This window comes from Myodes glareolus, chromosome 14 (assembly GCF_982192425.1).
Source record: "Myodes glareolus chromosome 14, mMyoGla1.1, whole genome shotgun sequence".
Lineage (NCBI taxonomy): Eukaryota > Metazoa > Chordata > Mammalia > Rodentia > Cricetidae > Myodes > Myodes glareolus.
The window spans coordinates 39,396,029-39,422,839 of record NC_142039.1 but is presented as its reverse complement, the minus strand read 5'-3'; the positions used below and the strand labels follow the sequence as shown (position 1 = coordinate 39,422,839).

Below are 26,811 nucleotides of genomic sequence, written 5' to 3'. Positions count from 1 at the left end.
CCCAAGTTCTCTTGAACTTGGGTCTATCCTTTAGGGTTTTTTAAGCTTATTTTTATAATTTTTGTTTTGTTTACTTACGTGTGCGTGTGTCCCTCTGTCTGTATGTATGAGCATGCGCATGTGGGTACCCCCCTCTGTATGTATGAGCATGTGTATGTGGGTACCCTCAGAGGCAAGAAGGCTTGAGAGCCCCTAAAGCTGGAGTTGCTGGTAGTTGTGAGGCACCAGATGTGGGTGATGGAAACCAAACTCAAGACCCTTGCAAGACCAACTCTAACTTCTATTCTTTAGTTTTTAAAAGCTGAAACAATAAGCCAGTATTTCTGTTACTGCCCAACTCTTTACAGTATAGCAGTGTAAGAAAGAAATGTTTCCTTTTTTAAAGCTAAAATAATAACGTTAGGTAAAGTACTTAATTGGCTGTTTTGTTGTTATTCTTACGCATTGAACTCAGAGCCTTAAGCATACTAAGCTTCCGTACACTGAGCTACGTATCCCAAGCCCTAGAAATGGTGTGTGGAACACCCATGCCAGCTGTTTGACAAGAAGTTTATCTTTATCTAAACATTTACATCCACTCAGGAAAACCAGCTAAGGCTTCTAGAAACTTTAAGGACTTGCCACAACTTTCTGACAATCCTGCCAGGATTTATATGAGTTCCAGGGCCTCGCCACACTATTGAAGTCTAAGCGATCATGGGGGCGTGTGTAGGCAAGGATATGACTTAAATTCTCCGGGTCTGCTGAACAGGAATACTTGCTGCCCTTTGATTGGTCTCAACAGGTGTGGGCCGGGCTTTATCAAGGTATCAAAAAAACTGGGAGCTACGAAGACCCCAGACTCTCAGACCAGCGACCTACAATACTAGTCATGACTATGCAATTAAGAGTCTTCTATCTTGTCCCACTTCTTCTAGCCAGCTATGTGCAGACCTTTTCCAAGCCGGAAAAGATGAAGGTAAGTAAGGGCCATAAAGAGCACAGCAGAGCTGAACAGGGCCGCTCCTAGGCTCTGCTCCTAGAGCTCGCCCTTCCGTCCTTCTTCTAAGAATCTCACGCCTGTCTTCTTCTCCTGGTGGTCACCCCAAACCTTTCTTCTCTTCACTTTTAAATATATGCTGTTGAGTTGCGTATGGATAAGGAAGAAAGGGTTCCCTAACAACGGTCTTTTCTCCACTACTTCCCCAAGAGGATGCCCCCTACAAAACCGATTAGATGAGGGCAGAACTACTGTGGTCATCCAGTAGGTGGTAACTGGGGTTTGGAGGAGAATGATGGGTAAAGGAAGGGTTTCTTTCTGAAAAACAAAACAAAACCAAACAAAAAAACAAATGTGGATTTTTAAGACTAAAGCAACACATGGGGAGAAACAATAACCAGAGTCCTAAAGCAATTCGATTTGGAGCTTTGGAGCACCCGCACGAGGTGTCTGAGAGTCTAATCTTAGTTCTACTCTCAATATGGAGCTCAGAGACCTTGTCAACAATCTCTGTCTGTGTGGTGGTAGAAAGGGCAGTCCGCAGGAGGATAGCAACATATGAGAGGGACACCAGAAGCAATCAAATATTCATTCACACAGTGGGATATAACTTCTGGGGTGCAAACTCTACCCATTTCTAATTTGTGTGTTATATTATCCAGTTAGGGTGGGAGATTAAAAATAATAATTTATTTTTGCACTTAATTTCTTCTATAACAGGCAGCTCTGGGAAGACTTTTTCTCTTTGAAACTGACATGAAAAGTTACTGGGTAGATAGGGTTTCTATGGTACCCAGAGCTGCCTCATTAGATGTGGAGACTCAGAGTTTAATAAATGCTGATCTGAGGGCATGGGGACCTAACATTCAGACTCATAAAACATTTGGAAGAGCAGAATAATCAACATCCAGAATAAACTGGAGGGGCTGCTGAGATGGCTCATCATTAAGAGTGCTTACTGCTCTTACAGAAGACCAGGGTTCAATTCCCAGCACCTACATGGTAGCTCACAACTGCTTTTACTTCTCACCTCTGCAGGTTCCTGTATATACACAGTTCCTGTATATATATACACACACACAAACACATTCAGGCACACATACATATACACACACACACATATACACATTAAATAAATAAATAAATAAATATAATTTTGGAGGCAAAAATAAATTGGAATAGCTGGGCATGGTAGTTCATCCCTGAACTTAACACTCAAGGAAGTGAAGCAGGAGAATCACCATGAGTTTGAAGGCCAGCCTGGCCTAGATAAAATCAGGCCATGCCTCAAGCCCTCCCTCGCCCAGATAGGTAAGATGGACTAAAATGAATCTTCAAGTCCTGTCTCTCTAAGATATTGTACTGTAGTACTCAATGTGATTTTCATTGCTGTAACTCCCTGTCTGCTTCCCAAAAATAGTGTGACTTGGAAGCAGGCATCAGGAAGGTGAAAATGAGTGCTTTCTATATGTTCTGTATCTACACCTGAGTATTGCTGGCACATGAATGTGTGCACGCATGTGTGTGTGCTTGTGTGTGTGTGTGTGTGTATTTCAAGAAAGCTTACATATAGAAAGTACCTTTCCCATGAGAGTAGGACCTCCAACCTCAGGTGCTAGTGATGAGATCATCAATTGTACAGGGTTGGAAATGTTGCTTTGTTTTGCAGTATTCCCTGTCCGGGTGGGAGCAAATGGTGCTGACTGCATCCTTCCCAGCACTGCATTTCCAGGAAGTCTGTCTAAGTCGATTTCGCTGTCTGATAAGGAAAGCCAGTTTGGATCTTTTTCTAGCCAGCTCAACGGCACTTTCTCAGTCGATGGCATGTAGCTTTCTTTTCATGATTTTTTTTAATACTCCTTGTATTTCATGAGCAATTTATAGCTGCCTCTCTAGCTCTGTGAGTGGCTCTGGTTGTGCTGGTGAGCATCCATTTATACATCTTTGCATTGCAGGTGCCAAGGCAAGGCAGAGACAGAAATAAAACATAAGACTTGCCCTATAGAGAAATTTGACATGAGGACATGCAATGGGAACTTCCTGTAGAACTTATTTCTGCTCTCTTGAAATCTGCTCAAATGTCTTCAGATGTGACAGGTTAGCCTGTCTCAATCTGAGATAGGTTTTAGGGCTTTCCACATCCTTTCTTGGCACATATCATAGTTTGTTTTCACAGTGTTGGCATAAGATAACCATAGGAGTAAGATAGCGATTGTAAGAGAAATCCATCACAAAAACTGCACTGGATTCTAGAATGACAAACCTGGGAACTTTTTTGTTCCATTTTACTGTTAGGGAGAGGAGCTCCAGGGCCCAGGAATGAGAGCTTCCCAGATTCACAGACACTCTGAATGATAGATCTTATTCCAGGCTAGAGATCTCCCCATTCTATCATGCCCTTGAGCGGATTGAGAAGGCAGAAGAGCTAGAGAAAGAGAAATAACTAGGCCATCTTGAATCACTGAAGCAATGAAAATCTGGCCCTCTTGGAGAGCAAGCAGGCAGCGTGCCTTTAATCCATGGCTGTCCACAGCCTCCTCCTCGCCAACGCCGGGGTTCTTTTCTCTTTGTGCCATTTGCTCTCTAGTTCCTTTCAGTCTGATTCATCCACACATGGCCTGGTCTCCTGACATGCCAGGGCAAGAGACGAGTGATAGACAACCCTTTGCCATTCCTTTCTCCACAAAAGCATCGATTGTATGTCAAGCCCCACTGCTCTGCCTTCTAATCCCTTACACAATTCCTGTTTGTTTCTGCATCCTGGTTAACACCTTCATTGTTCATGTGTGTTTTGAATGATCAAACAGACATGGGGTACTGCTGTCAGTCATAACAAAGCTTTCAAAACTCTTCTAGATGAATTGCTACAAAGATGTGAAAGGCACCATCTATGACTATGAGACTCTCTCTCTAAATGGAAAGGAGCGCGTTCAGTTCAAGCAGTATGCAGGCAAGCACGTCCTCTTTGTCAACGTGGCTACCTACTGTGGTCTGACAATTCAGTACCCTGGTAAGAATTCAGAGCCATATGACCTTGTGACAAAAATTTTCAGCTGCCTGTATTCTCAATTACCTTGGGAATTCTATTCCAGTTCTATGTGTCATGGTAATTTGCTTCCTTCTCTGATGTCTTAAATTGGCATGTGATGGCCCACACACCAAACTTGTGAGTTTATTATTTTGTATGGGCTTTATTGGAGCACGGCACATCCTTCCCTACGGCTGCTTTCACATCCTAAGGCAGAGGTCAGTAGTTCTGTGGCTACTAGGGATGGAGAGCTGTGATCTGCAAAGTCTGAAACACTATTCAGCTCTTTACAGATGAAAACAAAACTGCTGGCCCTTTCCTTGGATAGGACTGGGGTCTGCTTTAAGATTGCCATTGGAACCAATATGTATCAGTGAATTTGATACTTCTCAGAAAGTACCAGAAGAGTCCTTGGCAAAGACAGGAGGGAAGAGCCATGTTTTTGAGTCCGTTCTACGGAAATCTACAATGACCATGAGAGGGACACAGGGGTTTTATACCTAGTTTACCACATGACCAGAGTAGAGCTTGGTGGAGGAGGCTGCCGACTCCTAGAGCTAATAAGGCCTTCTTGTGAATTATTATGGTGTGCAGCGTGCTTTGCAGAAGTAATGCATTCATAAGGATCAAAAGTCAAGGGAACAAAAAGTCTTAGAGTGAAAACCGTTTTCCTTCTTACCCCTCTGAAAATACTGTCATGCTTGTGGAGGACATTCTTTCTTCCGACACCCCTGTTGTCAGTATTGTAAATGCTATTTGATGACTTCTAAATTAATAAAGTACATTTGATGTCAGTCCAACTCCTCATTTTTTAATCAAACAAAAATTCATTTTACCAGTTTATAGGAACCTTAAAAATGACTTACAGCCTGGCGTGCGATGCATAGCTGTGGATCCTACACTCCAAAGGCTGAGCAAGGAAGGTCAGGGTTTGATGTTAGCCTGGGCTAATAGGGTGACCATACCTCAAAGAGAAAAAAGAAATCTACTTATTTAATTTCCACTTAGCATGTAACAAATAAGTAATCCTGGGAAGAGTCGCTGAAGGGCTGAAGGCAGGCTTCCTAATTTCTTGTCTCTTTCTTGGAAAGAGGAGGGATTTCCTGGTACAGACAAGAGGAATGGGAAGGAGGAGAGGAAAGTGTGTGGAAATAGGGAGGTAATCTCTAACTTTAAAGGGGGCCTTTGAGAGATGCCCATTGGCCAAGCTGTATCCTAGTGTGACAGACTTGGATTTGTCAAGGAACTAAACAGTTAATAAAAGCAGGCAGTTGGAACTCTTCATGGCGGTGGACAGGAGCACCGAACTATGTGTTCTGAGTCAACTCTGAGGACTGTCTTTAGAGGTAGAACTTGTCTTTGACTCCCAGGGCGGTTGCTGAGTATCAGGAAGTTCAGCTGGAAACTCTCGGCTCCTGCTACCTGTCAAGATTGTCTGCACCTGCTCAGCATGAGCTAACCTGAACCCAGGAGAGAACCTGCTCACCATGAGCTAGCCTGTACCCGGGGGATAACCTGCTCACCATGAACTAATCTGTACCCAGGAGAGAACCTGCTCAGCAGGAGCTAGCCTGTACCCAGGAGAGAGCCTCAGTTCTCATCTGTGCCTGCTCCTTTAGGAAAAGAATCCCCCAACAAGGAGTGGTATTTCTAGCTGGCTTTGTTTAGATGGTGTCAGACTTTTAAGTAACAAACATGGGCGGGCTCCATCTCAGAGGAAAAGAACTGGAAATGAAACCTGGAAATCTCTGTTTGTAAAAAGGACTGTGTATAATTGTGAGCTTGAGAAATGTTGTACCATAACTAAGGGGCTCAGAATGCACGTCTAACTTAAGTCATGACTTTCAGCCTCTCTGATCAGATAGTTTTCTCCTTCTGTTTCCTTCTCTGTAAAATGACCAACCCATGGGGTCAGCCTGGGCTATATAAATTTCCACATGTTGGTTATAGTAGAAACAGACTCAATAGATCCTTCCTTGATGTGGGGTCTCCAGGTCAGGCCATAATGTTGTCCCTTTTCTAACCACAGAACTCAATGCACTCCAGAGGGATTTGAAGTCATTTGGCTTGGTTGTGTTGGGCTTTCCCTGCAACCAGTTTGGAAAGCAAGAACCAGGAGAGAATATAGAGATTCTTCCTGGACTCAAGTAAGTACCTGCCTGAAGTTCATTAGAGGCCTTGTTGTGGGGGCCAGACTGTTGTCGATTATAATAAAGGAGTCCCCACAACACCTTGTCACCTTCTCTGTCTCACAGGCCCCTCAGGGCCTCCAAACCTCCTGGGAAGGTGGTAATGCATAGGTTCAGGGCACCTGCAAGCAGATTTTAATTGATGAGAATCTGATGGGGTCCATGGAGCCTCTCTTCACTCCCAACTGAGACCTGGATGAATGGTGGAGAAATTGGAGATCAGCTACTCCTGAGAGAGAAGCAGTGAAAGAAGAAAAGATAGACTAGAATTCAGAAATACGAAGTCAACCAGAGACTTGCAAAACAGGTTTTTGTCTCCTGCATGCCTCTGTTAGCAGAAGCTGCTTGTTCATTCCTGGTCACCCAGACCTGAAATAGTTACACAGAAACCATATTAATTAAATCACTGCGTGACCAATAGCTTAAGTGTATTTCTAGATAGTTCTTATATCTTAAATTAACCCATTTCTATGCATCATCTATGCATCACCACGAGGCTCGTGGTTTACTGGTAAAGTTCCCGGGTGTCTGTCTCCTCCAGCAGGGGCTACATGGCTTCTCTCTGACTCCACCTACTTTCTCTCTATATATCTTTTTCAGCCTGATTATATTCTGTTAAGCCATTGGCCAAAAGCAGCTTTTTAATTAACCAATGGCAATAAAATATATTCATAGCATACAGAGGGGAGTCCCATGTCATCCCACCACCACCCCACCAAATCCCGGGCTCTTTCTGTCCTTCCTCTGTCTGCATCTCGATGTCCTGTCACAACCTTCACCTTCACGTCCCACCCTTTGGCTCATTGCAGGTATGTTCGTCCCGGAAGAGGATATATACCTAATTTCCAGCTTTTTGCAAAAGGCGACGTAAATGGTGAAAAAGAACAGAAAATCTTCACCTTCCTGAAGGTGAGTGAATTGCTGGAATATGTATCACTCCCAATCTTGCTAGCTTCACGTGGGGGCTTAAAATTTCCATTTGTTGGTTATGGTAGAAACAGACCCAAGGGTTCGTTCCTGGAAGTGGGTTGATCTTTCTGGATGAAATCTCCTGCTTGGCGTAGAGATGTCATCTAGTCTTTAGCATGTGTAGGACTCTGGTTTGGGGAGGAATAAACACCTGTATGCAATGGCAGCTTTTACTTGGCCCGTTGCTCACTGACATGCATTCCCTCATTCATTCAAGGTTTCTTGGATGGATGTCTGCCACCTATAGGATAGGCTACATAGTAACAACATAAAGAACTCAGAGCTCTACAACCGTATGGCTCTCCATGGACTGATGAAACAGAGCAGTGTGAGGCGGCTCCATAAATTCCACCCATCCCGTTTTTATGATTGCCCTCTATTTGAAGGTCATGGGCCACATGCGAGTTATTTTTATGTTTTTTTAATTAAGTGACAAAATGTGGTTTAGTCTTTTTTTCCTTCTTTGATAAAGTCTTAAAGTAGCTCTAAGCTGTTCCCCAAAGGTATTTTTTGGAAATTCCACAAGTTCATAGAACCCTACACCTTGGAAAGAATATTCTAGTCCAAGTCACCCACTTTGAACAAAAAAAAAAAAAAAGAAAAGAAAAGAAAGAAAATGAGCCTGCACAATCTTATTTTCTGACATCCCGGCGTTTGGGAGGTAGAGTCACGAGGATCAGGAATTCAAGGTCATCTTCAGATATATATTGAGTTTGAGGCCAACATGGGCTGTGTGAGAGCCTGTTTCAGAAAACAAGAAGAAATGAAAGTTTGAAAAGCAATGCATTTTAACCTATGCAATGTGACTGTGAGAGAAAGAACGAGGGCATGCACTTAGGCTATGGTGTCAGCAGCGTTCTTGGTGACTGGCATGTTGGTGACGAGGAGCGCCTGTGGGGTTTCGCAGAAACCACAAGAGGCTAAGATGTTTGAGACTCACGGGGAGGGGCTTGCCAGGGAGTGACGACAGCCTGGACCATCTGGGAACAGAAATCATGTGTTTTGATGTTTGAGACTCACGGGGAGGGGTTGCCAGGGAGTGCCGACAGCCTGGACCATCCAGAACAGAAACCATGCGCTTTCTTTTCTCCGCTTCTCCGCTGCAGCACTCCTGTCCTCACCCCTCCGAGGTTGTGAGCACAAACAAGCACATCTCCTGGGAGCCAGTGAAAGTGCACGACATCCGCTGGAACTTCGAGAAGTTCCTGGTGGGACCCAATGGGGTCCCTGTCATGCGCTGGTCCCACCTTGCTCCTGTCAGCACCGTCAAGGCTGATATCGTGGCGTACCTGAGGCAGTTCGCAACCAAGTAGGAAGGCCATCCTGCTTCTCTCCTAGAGAGCTGCTCTGAAAAAAAAAAAAATCCGTCTTCTTACCACACTCTTTGCTTAAACGGCCTCTACCTGCCCAAGTCACCCCTAAACTGCCTAAGTCCCTCCCTTGCACAATGTAGATTTATGCTTGGAAAGTGGCAGGGATTTTTCCTTGTAACATATGAGTTGAAGAACAAAAGAAAAGGAAAAAAATCTAGATCCAGAGATCCCAGTTATAGATTTGGCTGGGTGTATCACTCACCTATAATGTCTGCATTCAGCAAGCAGACAAGAGAAACATGAATTCCAGGCCTGTCTGAGCTACAAGAGACCTTGTCTCAAAAAAAAAAAAAAAAATCCATCAAAACAACACAACCATAATGAACCATTCAAATTCATCAAAGGATTTGGGAATGGCTTGGTTGTGTCTGGAGGAAGAGTCTCCTTAGCCATTCCAGTGCCTTCTCTTTCCAGCCTGAAGGTGCAGAAATAGCAATAGAGGATGGTTACACAGTTTAGGTCCCTCCTCCTAAAATTTTTGTCTCCTGATACAAACGTGTTGTATGTTCACACGCCTTTTTGATTCAATCTTCATCCCGTGGGCCCTTCTGTGCCCAATCTGTGGAAGAGTGGGAGTAATTTGACTCACACAGGAGGAAGGTGCCTGTCCATCCTGCCAGGATCCCAGCCAAACTTGTCTCTGATTCTACAAAAGTGTTCCTTCCTGTCTGATCTTCAGTGGTCCAGCTAGTGATGGTGCATTTTATCGCCTGAAGGGCAGGGTCCTCTCATGCAACCTGGGACTCTTCAACTTCAAAACTAGACATATTATTTCCAATAAATTATTTCCAATATATGTTTCAATAAAATGTTTTCTGAAGCATTCGAGACTTCTGTGGTTCATTCCTAACCAATGCTTATGTTTAAATCTCTCTCTTCCTGCTTGCAGTATCGGTGACATCCAGATTGCTGTCCTCAGGGACAGTGTTTATCCTTCCAGACGTCACCCGATGGTTTGTGGCTGGAAGCTCTCTTTAGGAATTGCCTCAGGCCAAGTTTATCCAATGAAGACTTAGCTGCAAGGGTTTAACTGAGACCCCATCAGTTCCAGAGATGCCAGGGGAATTGGCTGGTGCTCCTTTGTCCTTGCCCTGCATCCCAGTCCTTCTCCCTAGTAAAGCCCACTCTCTAACTTGCTGTGTCTTCTAGTCTTCATTCAGGATGAGCATCAAATTCGGAATAATCCTATCAATGAGAACCCCAAGCCTAGGTGTTGACAATTCACTAATGTTCTTGTATTTTTTTTTTCTTGAAATGTTGGGCGTCGAACTGGAAGTTGCTCATGATACACAGATGCTACAGGCATTGAGTCACACCCCCAGTCATCCAATAATCAGGATGAATTAGCATCTCTATTTCAATTCTCACAATCTTCTTTCTAGGAACTCCAATGTACAATTATCAGACACAAAAAAATAATCTCACATCAAGGGAAAAGATGTTAATGTGATTTTTTTGGTTAAATTATCCACCACCTGGTTAGTAATTAGAAAATAAATATATAACCAATAGCTACAGGCACAAAGTAACCATGTGATTATTAAGACTTCCCTCCAACCCGAGTGAAACAGCTTACCTTGGAGGGACACACACTAGTAATATCCTGGTACTGAAAGCTGTGCGTGATAATAGAATAGCCATTCCTGAAGGACATCAACAGTTTGGTTGAACACAGTGAACAACTGTGGTGACACATCATGAAATAAAGGTAAATGAGAAACCATGACTCCTGGATCCTTTTTTTTAAAAAAAAAAATCTCAGGCCCAATGTGCTAATGCATATTTTTAAACCCAGTATTGAGACAGGAGAGTCACCTAGTCAAGGTCAGCCTGAGTCACATCGTGAGACCCTGTCTCAAAACAAATGGGGGGGGGGGGAGAGACAGAGAGGAGAGAGAGAGAGAGAGAGAGAGAGAGAGAGAGAGAGAGAGAGAGAGAGAGAGAAAGGGAGGGAGAAACGATAGCAACAACATTGCTCATGTTCTGATACTCAACAGCACGAAGGAACTAAGTTAAATTCCAAATTTAAGTTGTGCTCCCTCTGTGCCAGGTGGAGATGCTGATGGGAAAGGCTAGGTCATCTAGACACCAAATGCTTTAATACACAAGCATACCCAGCTTCCATAAAACTGAAGTCCCTGGTTGTAGGCTCTGATGTGAAAGAGCAGAAATAAGGAATCAGGAGGTGAGAAAGTTGTAAGATGTAAGAATTCGTTTAAAAGAAAGCTTCAGCTAATAGGCTGACCAGTTTATAATTAATATAAGCCTCTGTGTGTTTCTTTAGGACTGAATGGCTGCGGGACTGGGTGGGACAGAAATTTCTGTCATCAGAAAGTGAGGCACATAGATTACATTTACCAAGTAATGCTGGGGACCCACTGTGAGTAATTTTCACAGCAGTGCTGATGAATAAATCTTCAGTTTGAAAAATAAATGTACTGTGACATGGGTCATCTTAGTCATGTTTTTGAATAATCCTTACGTTTTAATTTTTTAAATCATTGTGTGTGTATGTGTGTGTGTGTGTGTGTGTGTGTGTGTGTGTGTGATTAGGGGTGGGGAGCGAGCACATGCTATAGCACCTGTGTAGCCATCAGAGGGTAACTCTGTGGGGTCAGCTCTCTCCTTCCATCTCGACAAGCACCTTTAAGTGGTTGACCAACTCTCTGGCCACCAACATTGTTGAGTATTTTTAACAACAAAAAAATGTGTTTTGAAAAACGTGTTTTCTTAGGTTATGTACATGGGTGTTTTGTGTGCATGCACATCTATCTGCAGACTAAGAAGAGGACATGGGATCCCACGGAACCACAGTGACGGAAGCTCGTGAGCCACCATGTGAGAGTTGGGATTGCACATTGGGAAATGAACCCAGGACCTCTGCATAAGCAGCCAGAACTCTTTGGATGGGGTATCTCTCCAGCCCTAACAAAATGTATTGTTTTTAAAAAGTTCATCTTAATCTACAGATCTTCACAGAAAAAGGTGGTGGTGGAGGAACTAAACCCTGAAATGAAAATAACAAATGTAGCCGTCATGGTGCATGCCTGCAATCCGAGAAACTGGGAAGCTTAAAAAAGAGTATTACTGAGACCAGTCGAGGATAGCCTGGGCTACTGTGAGGCTGCCTAAAAAGAAAACTGAAATTATAGAAACTTTAAAAACAATTATTGTATTGTCCTTCTGCATTTGCTTTAGCCACAGTGCATGTGTTAAGTGTTTTTTCTTTTCTTTATGATAATGATACTAAGTAGTAGTAGTAGTAGTGCTGGTGCTGAGTCTAAAAGTGTTTGCTTCATGGTAGCAAAGTGTCTTCAACAGTCTTAGGTCACACCCTAAGGAGAGCGTCTGGAGGAGCTGGAGACTCGTGTGCTGCAGAAGAGAGCTGAGCAGACGAGCAGCTGAGTGACTGCAGAGTGAGAACCGTGGAGACAGCCCACAATTTCCCAGGAGTGGAAAACTCACAGTGGCAGACAGGACTGGTCTGCATGCACCTGCCTGACTCCATCTTTTGTTCAGCCAAGGTGATTTTTATCAAAATGATTTCCAATGGCATTTAGAGATTTTTAAATGCTGTATTTAAAGAAGCCATAGTAAAAAAAACCAAGGTTCAGGTGTCAGTGGTGTGGACTCTGGGGGTGGGGAGCAGTGTTGGTAGGACAGACTTAAGATGATGGATTTTGATAGCAGCAGATTATGGGGAGTCCAGCCCTAACTGCTACATCTATATCTCCTACAGCTGCTGCATCTAAGGCTCAGGAAACACCACTAAAGAGGGGCTGGAATACCAGGAAGTCGGCTACGAAACAGTCTTTCCTAGAAATGACTGCTTAAATGAGACTAGAACAATTGGCATTATCAGTGGACATGTAAAAATGGAAAGAAAGGAAAATTTGAGGGTCTTACCTGTAGACAAAGAAATATAGGCAACTAATGGCTGCTGGGAGGAGAATTAGCCTCTCTCAAGGATAAGCTCTCTTATTAACTATTCAGAGTAGTAGGTCTTGTAACTATATGCACATCAATAACAATGGACTCAACAGGTTACACACACAACACACACACATATGTAACAATAATGGCCAAAGAATATATATGTAACAATAATCAAAGAAAAAAAGGCTATCAACTTGAGAACTTGAGTGTGGAGGTGAGAACATCGGAAAGATTTTAAGGAGTGTAGCTGAGGGGGACTGGAGGGAGGAAAGTGGGGGAAAACAACATAACAACATCTATTTTAATTAAAATCATATTAAAGAAAAAAGAAACCGTCACTGTCACATCATCCTGTGTATTCGAGACATTCTTTTTTCCTCTTTCTTTCTTCCTTCCTTCCTTTTTTCCTTTCGTCCTTTCCTTCTTTTTTCTTTGTTTGTTTATTTGTTTGGTGTTTTATTTATGAGGTGGGGGGTCGAGATGATTGATGCGTGCTCCTGTAAACAAGAGGTGGAGGCAGGAGGAGCAAGAATGCAAGGTCATCCTTGGTAATATAAAGAGTATGAGACCTTGCTTACAAAGTTCCTGTCTCAGGGCGGGGGAGAGGGAACGACAAATAGTGCAATTTATTTCGTACTTAAGACTATTCATAATTAGCTTGAATGTAACCTGACTCACCATATTTTCTAAGGATGTGTCCATTTCCTCTATTCGAACTCACCTGCTGGGATTAGTGTCCTTTTGCAGAAGTCTTTTGTCTTCTTGGCGTCCAATCTCAGAGTTTTAAAAGTCTGTTCTCTGATTCCTCAGATATTTTGGTTTCTCAGACTCGGCCACATCCACCTGATTAATGTGGATGATCCAGCTCTTTTGAGGTGTGAGAAATTTTCCTTTCCCATGGGGCGACCTTTAAATGGTCTTGAAAAACTAAATTCTCAAGGATCATAGGACTTTATACATAGAGACAGTATTGACAACTGTGTGACCACTGCAGGATTTGTGACTTCCATCCCGACCCACAGTACGCATGCACCAGCTCTGCTGGCCGCACAGTCTGAAAACACAGTTCATCTCCAAACTCGCAGACGCGGGGCTTCACACAATTCTTGTAAGTGAGTGGTTACTGCAGCAAGACAGTTCAGGCTGAAGCGGCAGAAAGGGGAGGTGAAAAAATACCAACCACGAAGGGATTCGAACCCTCAATCTTCTGATCCGAAGTCAGACGCCTTATCCATTAGGCCACGTGGTCCTACGGACTCTGAAGGGTGAAAAAGTGTTACAAATGTCTAGAACGTGAACAGCTGGCTGGCTCTGTACAGTCTTTAGTTTTAGCTGAATAGCACATTCTTTACGATGAATATGATCCCAAGGACGCAATTGATATTCTAAAAGTCCAAGTCACACCTTGGACATAGCACAGTAGCAAGTAAAATGCAGATCTCCTGCCTTTAATCTTAGCACTCTGGAAGCAGAGGCGGGCGGATTTCTGGCAGGTAGAACCGTCTTTGTAAACATAGTGGTTTTCAGGACAGTCAGGGCTACAAAGAGAGACTCTGTCTCAAAACAAAAACAAACAAACAAACAAGCAAACAAAATCACAACAACCACTCCTCAAAAAAGAATATATTTCAGAATTCTCCAAACGCCCCAAAGTGAGTATCGCTCCACGTGCCTCTCAGCTGATAAGGGTTGGTTTTTTTTGTTTTTTGTTTTTGTTTTTTTTAAAGAAATAGGAATTTAGTAAAAGAAAAAAAAAGAATTCATCATCCCTCTCTAATCTTTGCTACACGTGGTTGGCCAGTTTAGTCAGGTCTGAGACACTGTGGGAATAAGCGATAATTCCGCAAAGGGAGAAGAAAGACCCTCTCTGTAACCCTGCCCTGCGCGCCTGTCCCCAGCCCACCACGCAGTCGATAAACCTTGCTAGGCATTTTCCAGTGTGACCCTTGGAGAGTGAATACAGTGTTGCGGTTAATCCATTGTCAACTTGCCACTCAGAAACGCGTACGTAGGGAGCCTCACCTGAGGAATTATTCTGATTGTCTTAAAAGATGTGGAAAGACTCTCCCTGAATATGGTAGCAGCAGACTCAAAACCAAAAACAAAACAAATAAACAAGCCTACAAGCTAGAAGGGAGACCATTCACCTTGGCTGGTTTGGTTCAGTGTTTCCGGACTTCCATCCTTGACTAAGGACCACGAATTCTCTAGGTTTTCCGTGCTAGGGTGTGACTGCTGAGGTTCCCAGCCCCGTGGGCTCTCCGATGTGAGACAGTCACCGTGGAACTGCACCACCACGGAAGCCCCCGGCTTCCAAGCTGATATATATTCACCCTACCTGTTCTGATCCCTAGAGAAATCTCACACAGACCCTTGCCCTGGACTGCCAGTCACCTTGCTTCCGAAGGTTCCAGCTGCCAAACTGCACCGGGAAACACCATGCCATTTCTTTCCCCAGCCCTGCTGAGGTTCCAGTCATCTGGGACTCATTTCCCCAACTTTGGAAGTGTGGAAGAAACTTGATTTTCTAAAAAGCTTGACCAATCGGAGACCGCCTCCTCTGACTCTGCGGTTTCTTTCCCTTGCGCTCCAAGAAAGCGGGGTCTAACACCCTCTGAAGGTAGGCCACCTTAGTGTCCCATCACACAGCTTGAAGAGGGCCAGTGTACAACCAGGATCCAAACTTACTCTGAGACCTAAAAACATGGCAAATTTTATGGATTTTATTGAGCTATACATGTTTCTTTGCTCCCTTCCCTTCCTCTCCTCTCCCCTTCAGTCCTCTCCCAAGGTCCCCATGCTCCCAATTTACTCAGGAGATCTTGTCTTTTCCTACTTTCTATTTCCCGTGTAGATTAGATCTATATATGTCTCTCTTAGGGTCCTCATTGTTGTCTAGGTTCTCTGGAATTGTGAATTGTAGGCTGATTTTCTTTGCTTTATGTCTAAAAGCCACTTATGAGTGAGTACATATAATATTTGTCTTTCTGAGTCTGGGTTACCTCACTCAATATGATGTTTTCTAGCTCCATCCATTTGCCTGCAAATTTCAAGATGTCAATTTTTTCTGCTGTGTAGTACTCCATTGTGTAAATGTACCACATTTTCCTTATCCATTCTTCAGTTGAAGGGCATTTAGGTTGTTTCCAGGATCTAGCTATGACAAGCAATGCTGCTATGAACATAGCTGAGCACATGTCCTTGTGGTAGGATTGAGCATCCTTTGGGTATATACCCAAAATGGGTATTGCTGGGTTGTGAGGAAGGTTGTTTCCTAATTTTCTGAGAAATCTCCATAATGATATCCAAAGGAGCTGTACCAGCTCGCATCCCACCAGCAATGCAGAAGTGTTCCCTTTACCCCACATTCTCTCCAGCATAAGTTGTCATCAGTGTTTTTGATCTTGGCCATTCTTACTGGTGTAAGATGGAATCTCAGAGTTGTTTTGATTTGCATTTCTCTGATGGCTAAGGATGTTGAGCATTTCCTAAAGTGTCTTTCAGCTATTTTAGTTAAAAACATAATAATTTTTTATTTATCAGTTTGTTTTCTTAAGGAGAAAATTGGAGTGCATCGATCAGCATGAACACTGTTGGAGAGAATTTTGCCCAAATAATTTGAAAATTTAAAATAAGAAACCAATTATGCAAAAAATGTCAATTACAAAATTCGATTTAAGAAGAAATGGAAAGCACTAATATCTCTTAATCTGCTACATCAATTGAATAGTCAAAATTCCTCAGAGAAAATGTTAAGCCCAGATATGTTTAGTGAGATGTTCTTCAAAATAATACCAGGATAATTATTTCACCAGGCTGAGTCGCTTCCAAACACAGCCCCAAAGGAAGAGGCAGGAGGATTTCTGCGAGGTCAAAGCCAGCCAGGGATACACAGAGAACCCCCTGTCTCCACAAACAAATAAACAAACAAACAAAATGAGGATTTTTTTTTTTTTTATGACAATGTTGCCCTGGCTGTTTGGAACTCACTTTGAAGACTCACAGAGATCCTCCAGCCTCTGTCTCCCTCCCGAGTGCTGGAATTAAAGGCGTGAGCCACCACCGCCCGGCTGAAACGCTTATTTCTTAAAAGCGTCCCTGCTAAGGACAGTCTCTGGCCTCCTCAGCACGGAAACCTGAGCTGGGACAGGGAAGCCAAGTTGACGGGAAGCCAAATGGGTAGACGAGGTGGGCTCCCCTCGCCGACTGATTCGGAAGTTTTGGGGACCCCTTCTGTACTTGCGACCCCTTCTGCACCAGCGCTGGACGAGTAGTTTACACTAAGGATTCCTCAATCCCCAAATGTCATCAAGACTCCGGGTGACTTAGACCCAAACCCGCTTCTGAATCGTAAAGCAAGCAAGAAAACTGCAGGAAACTGGGGAGGCGGATGAGAAAAAGGTCTGCCTTTAACCCTGCAGGCGGGAGACACAGAGACTGGAGGCATCCTTTCGCTCACTCACTCACTCAACGAACAACCGGAGTTCTCTGCTTAAAGAGCAGAAGCCTCCGAACTGGGTAGCAGAAGGTGCTCTTTCCAAATTGTTATAACTGGCCGTCGGTCAGAGTTCCCTCAAATCGGCTCGAGTCTCCAAGTTCCACAGCAACTTCCAGGCTGGCAGAAGCCTTTTCCAGTTTTGGAACTTCAGCTGCGGTGCCCGGTGCCCCTCCCTCCCACTGTCCGGCCTCTGTGCACAAAGAGTGCGCATGCAAGCCAGCGCTCCTAAAAAGGATTTGTATCCTTTTCATTTGTTGCTGGAGAGAGGTGTTGCGAAGTCTGGGCTTTGTTATCCTGCCATTTTCAAGAAAACGAACCGCTCCTTTGAAAGGTTCGGGAGGAAAAGGAAGCTCAGCAGGCCCCACTGGGATTCGAACCCAGGATCTCCTGTTTACAAGACAGGCGCTTTAACCAACTAAGCCATGGAGCCAACTGCTACACTTGCTTCCAAAATAAACCGCTATTTAATGTCTAACAGACACTTCGTTAATTTTTTTTTTTAAAAATAACTTAAATGTATTTTTTTAGGGTTTTTTCCCTCTTACTATAGATTTAATTTCAATTTATTGTGTATTGCCACGTAGAATTCTCTTGAAAAGACCAAGAATATCAACTGCCTATGAAAACGCTCAGCCTTCATTAATTTCCAGCTTCACAGGGACCCTGTTCCCACAAAGCAAGTCCTCGAAAAGGTGGAACGCAGTACAGGACACCTTCCAAACCCGCAGAAGCCCACTTTCTGACTTCTGAACCCTCACACCATTTCTGCTGTGAATCCCGGTGTTGGGGGTGGGGTGGGGTATATTTACCCTATTCTCGTCTTCCATCTTTCCCTTTTGATCGCGGCTGTTTACTTGCTTAGCTAATAATTTTGTTTTGTTTTGTTTGAAATAAGTTCTCACTTTGTAGCTCAGACTCGACTCCAATTCAGGGCAATTCTCCTGCCTCAGAGTTGTGAATGCTGGGGTTAGGGTGTGAATCGTCACGTCTTGCCTATCTTCTTTAAATGTTGGGGGGAAATCTGCTGGTTATTCATTTAAATACTGATGTATCTTTTCATTTTAAAATCCCCCCTTTGCTCTTACTGTCCTTTATTAGGACAATCAATGTATAGAAAGGCTACATTTTCAGAATTAGGAACAGACCATAAAGTTTTATTCACACACACACACACACACACACACACACACACACACACTTTAAAGTGGTCTCCAGAGGGACCCAAAACGTTGCTCTCAGCAGGACAGAGTGAGGATACTCTGTGGTTTCTATCCAACACTACTGTATTAATTCTGTTTACATTTCATTATCCCAGCATGAGTCCAACTGGCTCAGCCTATGACTGTGCAGTGGGCAGAGTAATCTCACCCAGAAAGTGGCAGCAGATGATTCTTCCTGGTAATGGTCTACTCCAACGAACAGCCAGCCATTCTGTTTGCAAGCTTGGCTCATTTTTCTTTTTGTTGTTCCTCTCCCTCTCTATGTTGAAAATGTTGGGTTTTACGGCTTTAAACTTGTAGGTTTGAATACATGAAATATCAAATGCATCAATCCTGTAAAGGAAAATTGAATTCTGCAATGGGTGGTGTTGTATATGTATAATATTTATCTATAATTGCAGCAATCAGGAAGCTAAGACAGGAATACGGTACCAATCCAGCCTTGGGTACTCAGGGAGCTCCAGTCCAGCCTGGGTTAAGAGAACCTGTCAAAAGGAGGACAGAAGAAAAGAGGGAGTAGCGGGAGGAAGCGAGAAGCTAGATTGCTGTGAGCACTGTGGGGAATTCTATCAATATAATCTCCAGTAGGTACCCACGTGTGCTAAGAGGAGTAATAGAGAAGAGAACCATGGAGGTGCAGCCCACGAAGAGCGATGAATGAAAGGTACTCTTGAGAGCCGGGCTAACGGGAGCGGGGTGAGGAAAGTAGAAGATAATTAGGGAGAAATGATGTTGATTTTTTTTTTGGGGGGGGGGAAGTGGAATGGATAGCAGCTGACATCCTGAGCTACCACAAGAGCTCCGAGGCAGGAAGCCATGGGAGGATTTCGAGTAGAGGAATGAAGGTTAACCTGTCGCTTGTGCTGCTGAGGGCAGTCTGCAGGAGGCTGCCTTGGTTGGCTTATGATGTCATAGCCAAAAGAATGGACTGGGGAGCACATAAACAAGAAACATATCCCAGAGTTCTGGAGACTGCCAAGTCCACATACAATAACTTCACATTATTCCTGACACACTCTTACGGCCAAAATGGGATTTCCCACGTGTGTTACTGTACTGAAGATTCTGTGTTAAGCGCAGGTTTCCCTTCATTCTCTTCTGGCTTCTTTGAGGATAGATGGGATCTCACTCGGTAGCCCTGTGGCAGTTTTTCAACCACTTCAGGAGAAACACAACTGGAAAACTACTTTCCCAAAACTAATAAATAAACAACCTAATACAGACCAAGCTGCTGATCTCCGTGGTGCTGAGGAGTCACAACAGCAGAAATAAAACACGTTCAGAGCTCCTTGTTTCAGTAAAAGCTTGCTGTTGTCAAATCTCTCATGAGGTTTCTGAAAAAACAATTCATTCTGCCACAAATCACTTACTGCTGACTGTTTCCAGTCAAATATCTCAAGTCGAACATCTCTTTGCAGCTTTGAGAGCTTGTGTATAAGTTTAGTTTCATCTCTTTTACTTTGGAATTGTTTTGCAATTTAAAGAGTTTGGACTTTCAATTCCAGAACATTCTTACCATTAATCTTGAAGCTTGTTTTTCCCCTGTTCTATGCGCTCTCTGAGCAGGTAACTGAATTCTTCAGCTTTTCCTCCTCAGTTGAATTCTTCAACTTTAATTCTTCCATGATATTTCTTTTCCTTACCTATTTGGTTTTGGGGATAATTCCTGTTGGATTTGAACAGAAGATTAACTGATTCATTTACATTTTAAACACTGAAATTACATAACAGAACGTGTGTCACTTAAACAGCAATGCATGGGGTACCCCTGCAGCCCTCACCCATCCTCTGAGCAGAACATGAATTTAGTGGCTCTGCCAGGCGGCCATCCCTTCCCCTTTCTACTCAGGCAAGCCAAGTCCTCTTCAAATCCTGCAATTGCATTTTGAGCACGTTCTCTTTATGTTTCTATTCTACACTTTCTCTGAATTATGCTGCCTTTTCTCACCATTTGTGGGTTTTAGCTGAAGGGAACAGGTTGTAGTCTTCTACAACCGGAATTTAAAATTTAATATACCAAGCCGAGTGGTGGTAGCACAGGCCTTTATTCCCAGTCCTGGGAGGCAGAGGCAGGCAGATTTCTGTGAGTTCAAGGTCAGCCTGGTTTACCAAGAGCAGTTCTGGGACAGGTTCCAAAGCTACAGAGAAAACCTGTCTTGGCAAAAAGGAAGAAAAAAAACACCACAAGCAAAAACAAATTGAGGAGAAAATGGTTCATTTCGTTTTACGCCTCCGGGCAACAGTCCGTCACTGAGGAAATTCAGGCAGGAACCTGGAGGCAGGAACTTCAAAGTCAGTGAGGAATGCTGCTTGCTGGCTTGCTCCTCGTGTCTTGCTCAGCCTGTTTTCTTTTCCGTCCCAGAATTTACTGTCCGGGAACTTGCTCTGTAGACCAAGCAGTCCTCAAACTCACAAAGATCCACCTGTCCCTGCCTCCTGAGTGCTGGGATTAAAGACGTGCACCACCACCACCACCCTACTGACTTGTTTTCTGATAGCACCCAATAGGTGCCCAGAGGTGGTCCCACCCACAATGTGCTGGGCCTGCCCACATCAATCACCAATTAAGGAAATAGACTACCTGGGCTGGAGAGTTGGCTAAGTGTTAAGAGCACTGACTGCCCTTCCACATAGCCCCAGGGTTGGGTCCTAGCACCTACATAGTACCTCACAACATCTGTAGCTCCAGTTCCAGAGGATTGAAAAAAAGAAAAAGAATAAGAAAATGTGCCACAGACTTACTTATATGATAATCCTGTGAAAGTATTTTTACTTTTGACTTTTATATAAATTAAAGGAAGTGATTTTTTAATATTTATTTTCAATGTTTCAACATAAACTCCTACAACAGATCTTATAGGGACACAGGTAAATTTAATAATCTTTTGATGAAAGAACCAGATTTGGATCCATGAATTTCCTATACATGGTGTCAGAGCCTGCTCCAGCAAAGTCAGTTAGGGTACCTGGAGTGGTATGTTGAGAGTAAGGAAATGTCAAATTGAAAAAAAAAATTGAAAAAGAAAACACAGGATAGGTTCGTGAGGTCTGTCGGTCAAGCCAAACAGTCGAGAGCTTCTTTCAGAAGTGCTAATATACAGATCAAAGGCAGAACAAGGAGAAGTATGGTCAGCTAACCACCTCTCTACACTGTCCTTGGAAGAAAGCACAAGCTGGGTCGGTATCTATCATATGAGTCCTGCTAGCAGCAAGCCGTTTCTTTTTCTGTCTGCATGTGCCTTTGGCTGGTTTTCATCAGCCTATGTCTTAGTAGATAATGTGTTCTTTGCCATGGGCTTAATCAGAGCTTTCTCAAAGTTCTCAAGGAGACTGAAACAAGCAAGCTTGAACTCAATAGACTTATAAGTCACAATAGACTTCAGATGGTAGCTGAGTTGCTTGTGGGCCACCACAACATGGATCTTTTAATGAAAACTAAAACTCAGGGTACTCTAACAAACATGTAGGGTATTGCATAATAACCTCTGCAGATGTGAGACATCAAGATCAGTCCCCACTTCACACAGGGTCTTACCTTACCTTCCACAGCATGTCTTAACCATCGGTAGACACTGTGTTCCAGCTTTTTACCTTTTGTTTTTGTCTTATGATCTCATCTGCCACTGAGAAACCTGTTGCTCTTCCTTTGCATGGAAACATCAAAATTATTGATGATGCTGCAACTCTCAGACAAACAAACAAGGATGGTTATCCAGTTCATGACTTTAAAAAGTTGACAACAAGGGGGTTTCTTTCTTGTAGTAACACTAAGAGTTCATTTTGTATTTCACCATTGGCAGAACATTTGTTTATAACCATGGTATCTCAATAATCAGTAACAGTTGCTTGCAATCAACTTCCATATTATTGCACGATAAAGAGAACAATCTTGGATTTAATGCATTTGATTTTCCATAATTAACTGTTTAGTATTCTGTTGGTAAGCCTACAGCGTAGTTCAGCTGGTAGTTTGGTAGGTTTTTTTTTCATAGTAAGACAATCTTTGATGAAACAATGTGTTGTTTTACACTCTGGTGCACACTCTTGTAATCTTGGTAACCATTTTGGAATGCCTTCTTCTCCTGGGGTTCCTCACTTTTAAAATTCTATCTACATGTGCAGTGGGCAGTCTGCAAAAAGTTTTCTTTCTCTCCTCTTCTTTTTTTTTGAAGTATCAATATTGACTTAGTTTAAAATCCATTCTACCCTGAATTGTGTTTATGATCAAATTGCTCCTAATTTGTTCAGTGGAAGCCTCTTCAAGCCGCTTAGACATTTAAGACTTCTCACACACCCAAAAAGTGTGTTATGTTAGTATACCATAAAAGACCTTATTAACAGCACCCACAATCACCAGGAAGCAGTATGGACAAAATTGCACCCACATTCCCAAATATTGTCTATAAATGTTTGTTTACATTTAAAGGGGGTATGCTATAGAGATGGATACTTTGCATTGGTATGGATCTTGGTTTATTGATACAAGTTTTAGATCAATTTTGTTATATGTATATTTCAGCTCTTGATTAAGGTATTGTGTTTGTACAGCTCTTTTAAAAATTTAATGTATAATTAAGAAATATAAGACAATAGAGAATCATTTATAGTAGTCAAGCTTTTAGTCATGTTAGTTAGATTTTCTAGATATATAGGGATATATTTCAGTTAGATAGCTATTCTTCAAATCTTTCAGAGATCTTCAGAATATGGCATTTAAAATGTTTTAATAACTTAAGACTTTTCATGACTGATCCTGGCAACACAAGATACTTCAAGAGGAAGATGGGCATCGAAGAGACTTCTTATGAAATTGATTAGCCATTAGGGCAACAAACTGCTCTTGCCTGGACTGTTTGACTGGACATGTAGGACCCACAGAGAAATGACTGTTGAACTTGCCTAAAGGTGAGAAAGGGCCTTCGGGGTTTTTACTTCATGAAAGAATCTGCCAGACACATTCAGGACACAGAAGAAAATAACTGACAAACTGCCAATATGAGCAGAACTGTCTTTGAAACTTCTTGCTTCATGGAAAGTCTGCTGGATACTATGGGCCTGTAGGCTGAAGATGGATGCCCCAACAGTACAGAAGCAAGATGTCTCTGTCAATTCTAGAATTTTGAAAGTTGCTTATAATGCACTTCCTGTTAACTTAGGCAATATTATATTCTTCTGGAGTCTTTGATGGAACTGAAAAATAGATAGTTATTATTATAGTTTTCCTTAGTTATGATAAAAGATAAAGTAGATATAAATATTGTAACTGTAATTCTGTTTTGTTCTATGTAATTTTACTATGTTAAATTTTTCTGGTTTTGTTTAACCAGAAAAGGGGAAATGGTAAGGGAGGTCCTTCTGTCTATGTGCTGTTTTATTGGTTAATGAATAAAGAAACTACTTTGGGCCTATAGCAGAGCTATAGGGGAACAGACTTAGGCAGGGAAAACTAAACAGAATGCTGGGAGGAAGAAGGCAGAGTCAGAGAGACTCCATGAAGCTGCCACCAGTGATAGAAGTGCTGAAACTTTGCTGGTAGGCCACGACCTCGTGGTGATATACGGATTAATAGAAATGAAAAAATTAATATGTAAGAGTTAGCCAATAAGAAACTAGAGCTAATGGGCCAAGCATTGATTTAAATAATGTGGTTTCTGTATGATTATTTCGAGTCAAAGCTAGCCGGGCAGTTGGAAGAACAAGCCTTCCTCCAACAAATAATCCTTCTCTCTCTCTCTCTCTCTCTCTCTCTCTCTCTCTCTCTCTCTGTGTGTGTGTGTGTGTGTGTGTGTGTGTGTGTGTGTGTGTGTGTGTGTTCCTGTCTGCATTTCTGAATGTGTACCACATGTGTGCGCTGGCCCTGGAGACCAGAAGAGGGAGTCAGATGCCCTGATTCTGGAGGTGCTAGAATGAGTGTTAAACGCTATTTTTCATGAGTGTAAAATTTAAAAATTTCTCTTCCGAGGGGCTTTTTCCATGGTTATTGGAGTGGTTCCTACATGTAAAATTTACAAAAGTATGTATTATAATGGAAATTATCTGAGACTCGGTAGGAAAGCTTTGCTCCAGTTTTACCCCATACCTCACACAAGCTTTGCCGTGTCTAATATTGCGGATCTCTCATTTCTCTTACACATGTCCTAAATTGTATGATACAAGGCCTCATAAATTGAAGGCTACCCCTCCTGCCTTCTTCAGTCTAAGTCCTCAACAGGAGAGAGAGAGAGACAGAGAGAGAGAGCAAGCTGCAATTTCTTTTAACTAATGTGTTGCTTCGTCTCTTCCAACACACAACTTTATCAAAATTGAAGCTTCCAAAAGTTCAGTTTATAAAAAGTTCCACAACTATGGTGACATATTCATAACTTTTTGTGGGTCCCATGGTGTAATGGTTAGCACTCTGGACTTTGAATCCAGCGATCCGAGTTCAAATCTCGGTGGGACCTGTGAAGGCTCTTTTGTAAAGACCTTTTATGATTTCCAGTTGGCATCTAAACATTGAAAAACTTGTTCTTCTACTCCATGTGATATTGGACTCTGAAAACACAGACACAGAGGTAACAAGGCCTGGGGAAAAACTCCTATCTAGGTGGAGATGCCCCAACAGCTGGAGAACCACCTTCCTTCCTGTGACTGCCTGCAACCTCCTCAACCCCACCCTGCTTGCTCCTGAGTCTCATATTTCTCTTTGTCTTTTCCCTAATTCGTGTCCTGGCACTGCAAGAAAAAGACCATCTCCTGCGAGCTGGAACTAGGAAGCAACTATCTCTGCAGAGACCACAGACCTGGCCCTGAAACAGAGCCTTTTCTAGGCTCCCAAGCCCAAGATGCTGCTTTGACAGCATCCTTTCCAAACACACTGGGGAAAAAACACCACATGACATCCCTTAGCAAACATTCTCCTGGAGAACAACAGCCTGAACCTGCAATGTAGACTAGGAATGAGCTGATAGACAGTGATATGATTTGCTGGCCCGGTTTGTCACCTGGGTACCCTGTCCCTTTAAGAAATAAGCCCCGCCCTCTCCAAACCCCTCCCCTTTTGCCTAGAGATGGGAATATCTGCCTCCTCCAGCCTGTGCTCTCTGTTTCCATATCCCTCCTGAAGAAGTATCTTCAGTTCTCTCTCTCCCCTCTCCCTATTTCTCTGTCTCTCTTTCTGCTTCCCCTTTCTCTCCTCCCTTTCCCTATTCCTCCTAACCCACTAAATAAACTCTATACACAAACTCTCTTTGTGTATGTTGAATCATTCTGCCTCTCAAAAGCAAAGGTGACCTGCCGAAAACTTAGGGGACCTACCGAGGCCTGGGGGACCCGATTAGATCTCAGGTCACCCACCAACGTTTCCGATCATCTGCCACTACCCCTCATGGGAACAGCCTTTCCCCCCAGTCCTCTCTCATATCTTTAAAAAGCTTTAACATTGGTGCATTACTCTACCAGACTCTCTCCATGTTCCCTCCTACCCACAGGCAGGCCCGCTGAGGACATGTGGGGACCCTGGAATCGAACCACTTTCCAACATTGCAAATAGGTTCTCTATCAGCTTCTTTCTAATTTCTACCAGCAAACATGACTGCCAGTGTATTGCCCCTGGAATCTCACACCCATCTGCATTTCCTTTTGCTGGGCAGCCCCTTGCCACCTGCCTGTAAGTGCTCTTTTTCTCTCATTCCTATTCCTTCTACTCTTCACTACTGCTGGTCCCGCAGAAACAGGCAAGATTAATCAGATCCACGAATCAGCTGTTTACAATTCCAGCCTTTCCTCCTCACCATGGCTGCTGGTTTGGCGACTCAGTGATACAGTGACTTATGGTGCTGAGTAATTTTCCTTTCTACCTCATGCATGAAAGAATGTGTGCCTAGTGTGGCCACACGGATGTAATTCTGTTTCAAATGTATGTTCTATACAGCCTCCATGTCTCTCCTGTTATTATATTTAAAATTATGGTTCTAAAAATGTGGTTTCTCCATATAGCATATGACTGCCGCCATTTTGACTAAAGTCAGGTGCAGACATGTGTATAATTACTACAGAATCTTGGTATCCAGATTGGCTGTTTCAAGAGGCAGATATTCCATTTCTAAGAATTGGAAACCTATCTCAGGTGAAGCAAAACATGAGGTGGGTTGAATGCATAGGGTCAGAAGGGCGGCAAGGAAGGCTGAGGCCATATGTAGCTAATATTGCAGTGAATTTATAGCATTGGGGTGGAAATTATGTAGACTCAGAGATCACAAAAACAAAATCAGAAAACATAAAACAAAACACAAAACAAATAAACAAAGAGGGAAAACGGAATGGGATAATAGGTAGATTAGTGTCAACTTATTCACACTAATAATAATAGTAGTGAATAATAGAGTGAATATTTGTGAGATATTATTTACGATAACTTACACTGGTATAGATTTTTGTATGTTGATACAGGTTCAAATTACATTTGTTATATTGAATGTGTTCCTATTTCTTTTTATGATATTTGTACACTTCCAAAGTTATTTTGTCAGATTGCATGCATGCATGTTTAACCTCTGTTTAAGACATTTTGTATATTGATACAATTTTAAAATATACTTAGAAATATATACATTTATACCTCTGATCAAGATATTTATA

General features: G+C 42.8%; 1 protein-coding gene and 3 non-coding genes across 4 annotated transcripts; 2 read left to right on the top strand and 2 right to left on the bottom strand.

The window, feature by feature from the left end:
- Positions 1–871: 871 nt before the first annotated feature.
- Gpx5 (glutathione peroxidase 5) lies at positions 872–8,765 on the top strand. Its single transcript, XM_048461107.3, has 5 exons — positions 872–958; positions 3,836–3,989; positions 6,037–6,154; positions 7,006–7,105; positions 8,272–8,765. The coding sequence occupies exons 1-5, from the start codon at positions 872–874 to the stop codon at positions 8,476–8,478; spliced, it is 666 nt and encodes a 221-aa protein (XP_048317064.1). The 3' UTR covers positions 8,479–8,765.
- Positions 8,766–13,650: 4,885 nt separating this feature from the next.
- Trnar-ucg (transfer RNA arginine (anticodon UCG)) lies at positions 13,651–13,723 on the bottom strand. The gene has a single exon. It is a non-coding gene; the product is annotated as a tRNA-Arg (tRNA).
- A 3,605-nt stretch (positions 13,724–17,328) lies between these two features.
- Positions 17,329–17,402, bottom strand: Trnat-ugu (transfer RNA threonine (anticodon UGU)). The gene has a single exon. It is a non-coding gene; the product is annotated as a tRNA-Thr (tRNA).
- A 7,161-nt stretch (positions 17,403–24,563) lies between these two features.
- On the top strand, positions 24,564–24,635 carry Trnaq-uug (transfer RNA glutamine (anticodon UUG)). Its single transcript has one exon. It is a non-coding gene; the product is annotated as a tRNA-Gln (tRNA).
- The last annotated feature ends 2,176 nt before the right edge of the window (positions 24,636–26,811 follow it).

Bases quoted from the DNA above. Each gene is read 5' to 3' on its own strand.
- Gpx5 (XM_048461107.3), top strand. From the start codon at position 872: ATGACTATGCAATTAAGAGTCTTCTATCTTGTCCCACTTCTTCTAGCC. The intron at 959-3,835 runs GTAAGTAAGGGC...AAACTCTTCTAG, and splicing joins CCAAGCCGGAAAAGATGAAG to ATGAATTGCTACAAAGATGT. The intron at 7,106-8,271 runs GTGAGTGAATTG...TCTCCGCTGCAG, and splicing joins AAATCTTCACCTTCCTGAAG to CACTCCTGTCCTCACCCCTC.